Source organism: Caretta caretta, chromosome 23 (genome assembly GCF_965140235.1).
Source record: "Caretta caretta isolate rCarCar2 chromosome 23, rCarCar1.hap1, whole genome shotgun sequence".
NCBI lineage: Eukaryota > Metazoa > Chordata > Testudines > Cheloniidae > Caretta > Caretta caretta.
The window spans coordinates 9,439,628-9,449,266 of NC_134228.1; the positions used below are offsets into that span (position 1 = coordinate 9,439,628).

The 9,639-nt window shown below is 52.5% G+C and overlaps 1 protein-coding gene across 1 annotated transcript in view; it reads right to left on the bottom strand.

The window, feature by feature from the left end:
- The window catches only part of LOC125629385 (scavenger receptor cysteine-rich domain-containing protein DMBT1), a 46,394-nt gene extending 37,984 nt beyond the window's left edge, over positions 1-8,410 (bottom strand). Inside the window, 4 exon segments of the mRNA XM_075122682.1 lie at positions 3,707-4,054; positions 5,522-5,830; positions 6,625-6,972; positions 8,389-8,410. Of these exon segments, the coding sequence (XP_074978783.1) occupies positions 3,707-4,054; positions 5,522-5,830; positions 6,625-6,972; positions 8,389-8,410 (1,027 nt within the window).
- Positions 8,411-9,639: the final 1,229 nt, after the last annotated feature.

Here is a 9,639-nt window from a genome sequence, read left to right on the forward strand (position 1 = left end):
TTCAGCAGTTTCTCGCTAGAGTCTGGATTTGAAGTTTTTTTGTTTTAAGATAGCGACCTTCATGTCTGTGATTGCGTGACCAGAGAGATTGAAGTGTTCTCCAACTGGTTTATGAATGTTATAATTCTTGATATCTGATTTGTGTCCATTTATTCTTTTACGTAGAGACTGTCCAGTTTGACCAATGTAAATGGCAGAGGGGCATTGTTGGCACATGATGGCATATATCACATTCGTGGATGTGCAAGTGAACGAGCCTCTGATAGTGTGGCTGATGTTACTAGGCCCTGTGATGGTGTCCCCTGAATAGATATGTGGGCACAGTTGGCAACGGGCTTTGTTGCAAGGATAGGTTCCTGGGTTAGTGGTTCTGTTGTGTGGTATGTGGTTGTTGGTGAGTATTTGCTTCAGGTTGCGGGGCTGTCTGTAGGCAAGGACTGGCCTGTCTCCCAAGACTTGTGAGAGTGTTGGGTCATCCTTTAGGATAGGTTGTAGATCCTTAATAATGCGTTGGAGGGGATTTAGTTGGGGGCTGAAGGTGACGGCTAGTGGCGTTCTGTTATTTTCTTTGTTAGGCCTGTCCTGTAGTAGGTAACTTCTGGGAACTCTTCTGGCTCTATCAATCTGTTTCTTTACTTCCGCAGGTGGGTATTGTAGTTGTAAGAAAGCTTGACAGAGATCTTGTAGGTGTTTGTCTCTGTCTGAGGGGTTGGAGCAAATGCGGTTGTATCGCAGAACTTGGCTGTAGACGATGGATCGTGTGGTGTGGTCAGGGTGAAAGCTGGAAGCATGCAGGTAGGAATAGCGGTCAGTAGGTTTCCGGTATAGGGTGGTGTTTATGTGACCATTGTTTATTAGCACTGTAGTGTCCAGGAAGTGGATCTCTTGTGTGGACTGGACCAGGCTGAGGTTGATGGTGGGATGGAAATTGTTGAAATCATGGTGGAATTCCTCAAGGGCTTCTTTTCCATGGGTCCAGATGATGAAGATGTCATCAATATAGCGCAAGTAGAGTAGGGGCTTCAGGGGACGAGAGCTGAGGAAGCGTTGTTCTAAATCAGCCATAATAATGTTGGCATACTGTGGGGCCATGCGGGTACCCATAGCAGTGCCACTGATCTGAAGGTATACATTGTCCCCAAATGTGAAATAGTTATGGGTAAGGACAAAGTCACAAAGTTCAGCCACCAGGTTAGCCGTGACATTATCGGGGATAGTGTTCCTGACGGCTTGTAGTCCATCTTTGTGTGGAATGTTGTCAGCCTGGTCCAGTCCACACAAGAGATCCACTTCCTGGACACTACAGTGCTAATAAACAATGGTCACATAAACACCACCCTATACCGGAAACCTACTGACCGCTATTCCTACCTGCATGCCTCCAGCTTTCACCCTGACCACACCACACGATCCATCGTCTACAGCCAAGCTCTGCGATACAACCGCATTTGCTCCAACCCCTCAGACAGAGACAAACACCTACAAGATCTCTGTCAAGCTTTCTTACAACTACAATACCCACCTGCGGAAGTAAAGAAACAGATTGATAGAGCCAGAAGAGTTCCCAGAAGTTACCTACTACAGGACAGGCCTAACAAAGAAAATAACAGAACGCCACTAGCGGTCACCTTCAGCCCCCAACTAAAACCCCTCCAACGCATTATTAAGGATCTACAACCTATCCTAAAGGATGACCCAACACTCTCACAAATCTTGGGAGACAGGCCAGTCCTTGCCTACAGACAGCCCCCCAACCTGAAGCAAATACTCACCAACAACCACATACCACACAACAGAACCACTAACCCAGGAACTTATCCTTGCCACAAAGCCCGTTGCCAATTGTGCCCACATATCTATTCAGGGGACACCATCACAGGGCCTAATAACATCAGCCACACTATCAGAGGCTCGTTCACCTGCACATCCACCAATGTGATATATGCCATCATGTGCCAGCAATGCCCCTCTGCCATTTACATTGGTCAAACTGGACAGTCTCTACGTAAAAGAATAAATGGACACAAATCAGATGTCAAGAATTATAACATTCATAAACCAGTCGGAGAACACTTCAATCTCTCTGGTCACGCAATCACAGACATGAAGGTCGCTATCTTAAAACAAAAAAACTTCAAATCCAGACTCCAGCGAGAAACTGCTGAATTGGAATTCATTTGCAAATTGGATACTATTAATTTAAGCTTAAATAGAGACTGGGAGTGGCTAAGTCATTATGCAAGGTAGCCTATTTCCCCTTGTTTTTTCCTATCCCCCGCCCCCCCCCCCCCCCAGATGTTCTGGTTTAACTTGGATTTAAACTTGGAGAGTGGTCAGTTTGGATGAGCTATTACCAGCAGGAGAGTGAGTTTGTGTGTGTGGTTTTTGGGAGGGGGGTGAGGGGGTGAGAGAACCTGGATTTGTGCAGGAAATGGCCCAACTTGATTATCATGCACATTGTGTAAAGAGAAAAGGAGTACTTGTGGCACCTTAGAGACTAACCAATTTATTTGAGCATGAGCTTTCGTGAGCTACAGCTCACTTCATCAGATGTTCACATCTGATGAAGTGAGCTGTAGCTCACGAAAGCTCATGCTCAAATAAATTGGTTAGTCTCTAAGGTGCCACAAGTACTCCTTTTCTTTTTGCGAATACAGACTAACACGGCTGTTCCTCTGAAACCTGTCATTGTGTAAAGAGTTGTCACTTTGGATGGGCTATCACCAGCAGGAGAGTGAATTTGTGTGGGGGGGTGGAGGGTGAGAAAACCTGGATTTGTGCTGGAAATGGCCCAACCTGATGATCACTTTAGATAAGCTATTACCAGCAGGACAGTGGGCTGGGAGGAGGTATTGTTTCATATTCTCTGTGTGTATATAAAGTCTGCTGCAGTTTCCACGGTATGCATCCGATGAAGTGAGCTGTAGCTCACGAAAGCTCATGCTGAAATAACTCTGAAACCTGTGCATCCGATCACAAGTGATGCTGATGACTGTATCACCTACCACGGATGGGTGTGACTGGCCTCCTCACACAGCCACTCCATTCCAAGGGCTCAGTCCCCACTGCTGACATGCTGCCACTTCGGGGTGGCACAGGGCAGCTGAGAGTCAGGGCACAGAAATATGGTGACTGTGCAGACAGGAAGTTGGGGGAAATGTTTGTCCAGTCAGAGCTGCGGGGGACGTTACAGTTTCAGGGCTAATTGTTTGTGGTGCAAATTGTCCAGCATGGCTGAGTTAGGAGCCCAACTCTTGTCAAAGTGACCCTGGGTTTCTAGTCCCCAGGAGCGACTGCAAGCTCTGTTTGACACCAAGTCCCACAGCTGGGATCCATGCTTACCCAGCACCCCCCATTGTGCCAGGGAGGGCGGGGGATCAGAGCGATCAGAGCGGGGAGAGGGCCTCTCACTGTGCCCCACACTCCACCCTCTGCAGCTCATGCCCCCTAGCGCCGCTCTGGGGAACTGTGAGCGTCGCTGACTGTGAGGCGAGAGCCCCATACCCTGCAGCACAGACCTTTTGTCAGCCAGCGGGAGGACTGGGGTCAGCCCAGACTGCTAGGGGAGAGCACCCCCTCCTGTGTTCCCAGTCTGCTCCCTTCAGTACAGGCCCATAGCGCTGCGCTGGGGCACGGGAACTCAGATGGGGAACCAGGGGCTGGGCTGAAAGCTTCCTAATCCACTCCCTGCAGCACCCACCGTGACAGAAGAGATGAGGCTTACCTGAGCACACAACACTGGCATCTTCCACATGGTTACAGTTATGCTCTCCCCAAGGCCGAGCCTTGCATTCGGAGAGGGCAGCTTCTGTCCCTGTGCAGTTAACCTCATCCAGCCAGATACGGTCAGTTCCCTGTCCAAACCGAGACCCGCGTGGGGCTGATAACGCCATCCCACAGCCCAGCTGCCTGCACACGACTCTGGCCTCAGTTAAATCCCAGCCGTCATCACACACGGTTCCCCACTGCTTGTCGTGAAGCACCTCGACTCTCCCAGCACAGCGACTCGGGCCATTCACCAGTCGGAGCTGAGCCACTTCTGAAATGCCAGAGTCTGCAAACACCCCAAGGGGATAAACACTCAGGGAGTTTCCTGTGCATCGGATCACTAGTGACACTGGAGAATGTAGTGCTTCCCACGTACGGGTCCACACAGCGAATACCCATCACGGGCTCACTCCCCACCACTGACATGCTCCCACTTCTGGGGTGAATCAGGGCAGCTGAGAGACAAGCTCGGCAAAGTTGGCTGAGCTGTTTATGCAGGAAATGGGAAAGAATTAGGCACCTCCCATGCACTACAGGGCTCAAGCCCAGATCCACGAGCTTGCTGAACTGCAGCCTTACCTCTCACATCACCGGGAGATGAGGGAATTGTAGCTAATGGGCCACCAGCAGAGGCCCACCCACCACGAGCAGGTGACGAGAAGCAGACTGCTGATTGGACACCTCCAGCTGTAAAGCTCCCTGTTCCCATCCTACCCTTTGTCTGAGCAACTCCTTGCTAAGGCTGCTGCTGGCCAGACCCCAGGGACCAGATTCCTGCCACCTCACACGATTCCTGCTCCTTGCTCCCGTTACCACCCCTAGTTCCTGGCTCCAGCTGCCTGGCCCGGCCAGTTCCTCCTCCTTGCTCCCGTTACCACCCCTAGTTCCTGGCTCCAGCTGCCTGGCCCGGCCAGTTCCTCCTCCTTGCTCCCGTTACCACCCCTAGTTCCTGGCTCCAGCTGCCTGGCCCGGGCCAGTTCCTCCTCCTTGTTCCCATTACCACCCCTTGTTCCTGGCTCCTGCTGCCTGGCCCGGGCCAGTTCTTCCTCCTTGTTCCCATTACCACCCCTTGTTCCTGGCTCCTGATGCTTGGCCCAGGACAGTTCCTCCTCCTTGTTCCTGTTACCACACCTTGTTCCTGGCTCCTGTTGCCTGGCCCTGTGCCTGCTCCTTGCTCCCATTACTGCCCCTTTTTCCTGCTTCCTCACCCTAACTCCAGGGACCAATTCTGACTGCAGCTTGACCTTGGGCAAGGCTTCGGACTCTGTTTCTGGCTTTCACCTTTTGTGTAACGTCCAGCCGTGATCCTGATGCCATCCTGGCTCTGGCCACTAGGCAACACCACCTTGTTACTGGACCTGACAGTGTCCAATCCCGTCTGCCCAAGGATAACATTAGTTAAGTTGCCAATTTCCCGGGACAATGGAGTCAGGAGCATGATGCTCAGCAAAGTGATGCAGGGTTCCCAGTCCCAGTGAACAGCTATAGGCTCCAGCTGACACTGAATCTGACTGGAAGGAACAATGGCGACGGAGTGCCAGATTGTGCCATAGCTTGGAATGGAACTGGAGCAAGCAGAGACGGGGGAAGGTTTCTCAGAGGGACACATACACACCTCCCTGCAGCACAGCCCCCAGCACCTTGCTGAGACACTGGGGTCAGCACTGGCTCAGACAGGAAAGCAGGGACTGTGCTGAAAGCTTCCCAGCCTGTTCCAGGCAGCACCCCCAGTGACGTGACAGAGGAGGGTTACCTGAGCACACAACACTGGCATCTTCTCCGTGGTGACAGTTACTCTTTCCCCAAGAGCTAGCCCTGCATTCGGTGAGGGCAGCTTCTGTCCCTGTGCAGTTAACCTCACCCAGCCAGATACGGTCATATCCTCTCTCAAAGTGAGCCCGCCCTGGGGCTGATAACGCTTTCCCACAGCCCAGCTGCCTGCACACGACTCCAGCATCAGTTAAGTCCCAGCCGTCATCACACACGGTTCCCCACTGATGGTTGTGAAGCACCTCGACTCTCCCAGCGCAGCGATTGGGGCCATTCACCAGTTGGAGAGGACCTGGGTCTGGAATGACCGAGTCTGCAAATGCAATAAATACTCAAGGAGATTCCTGTGCATCTGATCACAAGTGATGCTGATGACTGTATCGCCTACCACGGATGGGTGTGACTGGCCTCCTCACACAGCCACTCCATTCCAAGGGCTCAGTCCCCACTGCTGACATGCTGCCACTTCGGGGTGGCACAGGGCAGCTGAGAGTCAGGGCACAGAAATATGGTGACTGTGCAGACAGGAAGTTGGGGGAAATGTTTGTCCAGTCAGAGCTGCGGGGCACGTTACAGGTTCACGGCTAATTGTTTGTGGTGCAAATTGTCCAGCATGGCTGAGTTAGGAGCCCAATTCTTGTCAAAGTGACCCTGGGTTTCTATCCCCAGGAGCGACTGCAAGCTCTGTTTGACACCAAGTCCCACAGCTGGGATCCATGCTTACCCAGCGCCCCATTGTGCCAGGGAGGGCGGGGGATCAGAGCGATCAGAGCAGGGAGAGGGCCTCTCACTGTGCCCCACACTCCACCCTCTGCAGCTCATGCCCCCTAGCGCCGCTCTGGGGAACTGTGAGCGTCGCTGACTGTGAGGCGAGAGCCCCATACCCTGCAGCACAGACCTTTTGTTAGCCAGCGGGAGGACTGGGGTCATCCCAGACTACTAGGGGAGAGCACCCCCTCCTGTGTTCCCAGCCTGCTCCCTTCAGTACAGGCCCATAGCGCTGCGCTGGGGCACGGGAACTCAGATGGGGAACCAGGGGCTGGGCTGAAAGCTTCCTAATCCACTCCCTGCAGCACCCACCGTGACAGAAGAGATGAGGCTTACCTGAGCACACAACACTGGCATCTTCCACGTGGTTACAGTTATGCTCTCCCCAAGGCCGAGCCTTGCATTCGGAGAGGGCAGCTTCTGTCCCTGTGCAGTTAACCTCATCCAGCCAGATACGGTCAGTTCCCTGTCCAAACCGAGACACGCATGGGGCTGATAATGCCATCCCACAGCCCAGCTGCCTGCACACGACTCTGGCCTCAGTTAAATCCCAGCCGTCATCACACACGGTTCCCCACTGCTCGTCGTGAAGCACCTCGACTCTCCCAGCACAGCGACTCGGGCCGTTCACCAGTCGGAGCTGAGCCACTTCTGAAATGCCAGAGTCTGCAAACACCCCAAGGGGATAAACACTCAGGGATGGGCTAAAGGAAAGGAATATGGGGCTTGTTCCCTATCGTTTGCTCTGGCTCCCATTCAGTCTCAGTGTGGCAGACTGGCTTGCTCCGGGGGGCTGAGAATGGGACACTGGGGGGTTCCTCTCTGGAGGTCACCAGCTCTGATCCAGCCCCAGGCACGGTGGAATGGCTGACTCGTGGGATGGAGGATGGGACACAGGGTCTTTCCCCCAGGGGACTCTGGCTCCAGTACAGTCTGTGCGAGGAGGATGAGGTGACACAGTACATTGGGGGAAGGAGACCTGAAGCTTTTCCCCTGGAGGGCACCGGTTCCCGTTTGGCCCCAGCTCAGGCAGGGGCTGTGGCTGGCTTGGGGGGAACAGGCACTGCACTTTCACGTCTTGGGGCCCTGGGTCCAAGCTGGTAGTGAGTGGAAGTTGCAGCCATTGCAGCTCTCTGATGCCCAAAATGTGAAATGAGCTGCTGGGGTTAATTCCCCTCCATGACAGGACAGGTGTGTGCAGCCCAGCCCAGCCCTCAGTCCAAGCGACTCCCAGCCGAGGGGCAAAGGGCGTAACTGGTCAGGAGACTGAACTGCCCTTTGCCCCTGCCCGAGCCCCCTCCCCGTCTGCGCCCCGACGCCCCCGTCTACCAGAGCCAATAGCAGCAGCCTCACGGGGCTGTAGTTCTGCTCCCCGAAAGCCTCCACTGGGGTTGACTCAGCTCCTCTATATTCCACAGTATCCACATAGACAGGGCCAGCCCCATGCTGAACTGAGCACTGTCCTGGTGCTGAGGGTGCCACAGCAGCCCAGCTCCTGGCACACCACCGCTGCCTCCTGCAGGCCCCAGCTGGTGTCACTCACGGCACCTCCACTCCCCCAGTGCAGGGATTGGGGCCATGCACCAGCTACAGCCAGAGCTGAGCTAAAATGGCTCTAACAATAACTAAAGGCAAAAATATCTCTTGGGGCAGATCCTATTCCAGGGGAAATCTGGGCCACCCCAGACTTAAGCGGCTCAGCCAGGCGCTGCCACAGCCCAAATGTAACTCGGACTTGCTAGGCAAGGCTGAGTTCTCGAGATGCTGGGTGGCCTGAGTATTTCCACAGGGACCCAATAGCCAGGATGCCCTTCACTCTGCCACACAGTCCACCTTGTTAACAATGCACTGGTGGGGAAACTGAGGCACGTAGCGAGGCAGTGATAGGCTGAGTCCACAGGGTGAGTCTGGCAGAGGCAGGATTTGAACCCAGGTCTCCAGTTCTACATTTGAACCACTAGATTAAATCATCTTAACTCTGCCCTTCCCCACCCCGATTTATAAGCCAGCTGCACAAAGAGCTGCACCTTGCAGCATGCACCCCACATACACCCCGCACCCTCTGCCTATGTTCGTATTTACCTGCCAAGGGGAATCCTGTCATGGAAGCTGAAAGAAAGCAAAGGGATGAGGTAAGTCTCTGTCTCCATGATTGGACATTTCAGGGATCTCCAAACACTGGCTGATATAAGTAGTGGCCCGAGTAAGCTCTTCCGTGCTATCTGTTGATGCACTGAGAGAAAAGGTCTCAGCTGCATGTTATATTTCAGTGACCCTAGCTACTGACTCTCAGGGAGGTGGATTGCCTACACTGATGGGAGAACCTCTTCTGTCAGCGTTGGTAGCATCTACGCTGTAATGTTTCCAGTGCAGGGGAGCCCTAAGTAGCAGACAAAATACAAGATGTGGTGAGCGACATCAGAACCAAAAAGAAAAGGAGTACTTGTGGCACCTTAGAGACTAACCAATTTATTTGAGCATGAGCTTTCATGAGCTACAGCGAAAGCTCATGCTCAAATAAATTGGTTAGTCTCTAAGGTGCCACAGGTACTCCTTTTCTTTTTGCGAATACAGACTAACACGGCTGTTACTCTGAAATCAGAACCAATGACACTGCACCCGCCCTTCCAAACCGAGCCACCTGCTTTCAAACTGCCTGCATCACTGAAGGTCCCACACACGCTGCTCCCCCTAGGCCTTACTGGGGCTAGTATCCCCTGACCCTGGAGTGAAACCCCACACACCTTGTAATGGAATGCAAAAGTGTATTATACTGTTCAGCCACTAGATGGTGATGTGTGTAAAATACCTTATTTTAAGCTGATCTCAGCCATTCCTGGCAGAGCATTAAAGGATCGTGGTATGTAAAAGCAAGCTCTGTGATCAGTCCATGTCTGGTACAGAAGAACATGACATAGTGTGTGGAGTAACATAAGAACATAAACAGAAGGAACAAAGCTACACAGGTTGCAGGATCTCAACACCATGCCACTCTTTAGTGCCCTAGAGAACTTTAGCTTTCACAAACTTCACCATGGATAGACTGGAAACAAGATTTCACATTGCTGCCAAGTTGCAAGGAAACTGGAGATATGCAGGTATCGTCTTTAATGTAGGCTGTGGGAAGGAGGCAGAGCATATCTTTAAATCCTTTGACTTTACTGAAGACAGTCACAAAGGTGACTATGAAAGGGATCTGGCTCTGTTTGATGCATACATTATATCTCAGAGAAATGTAGCTTATGAAAAAGCTTCTTTCCACCAGAGAACTCAAGAACCAGGGGAAAGTTTGGAATGTTTTATAAGAGCTCCACATATATTGGGAGAAAACTG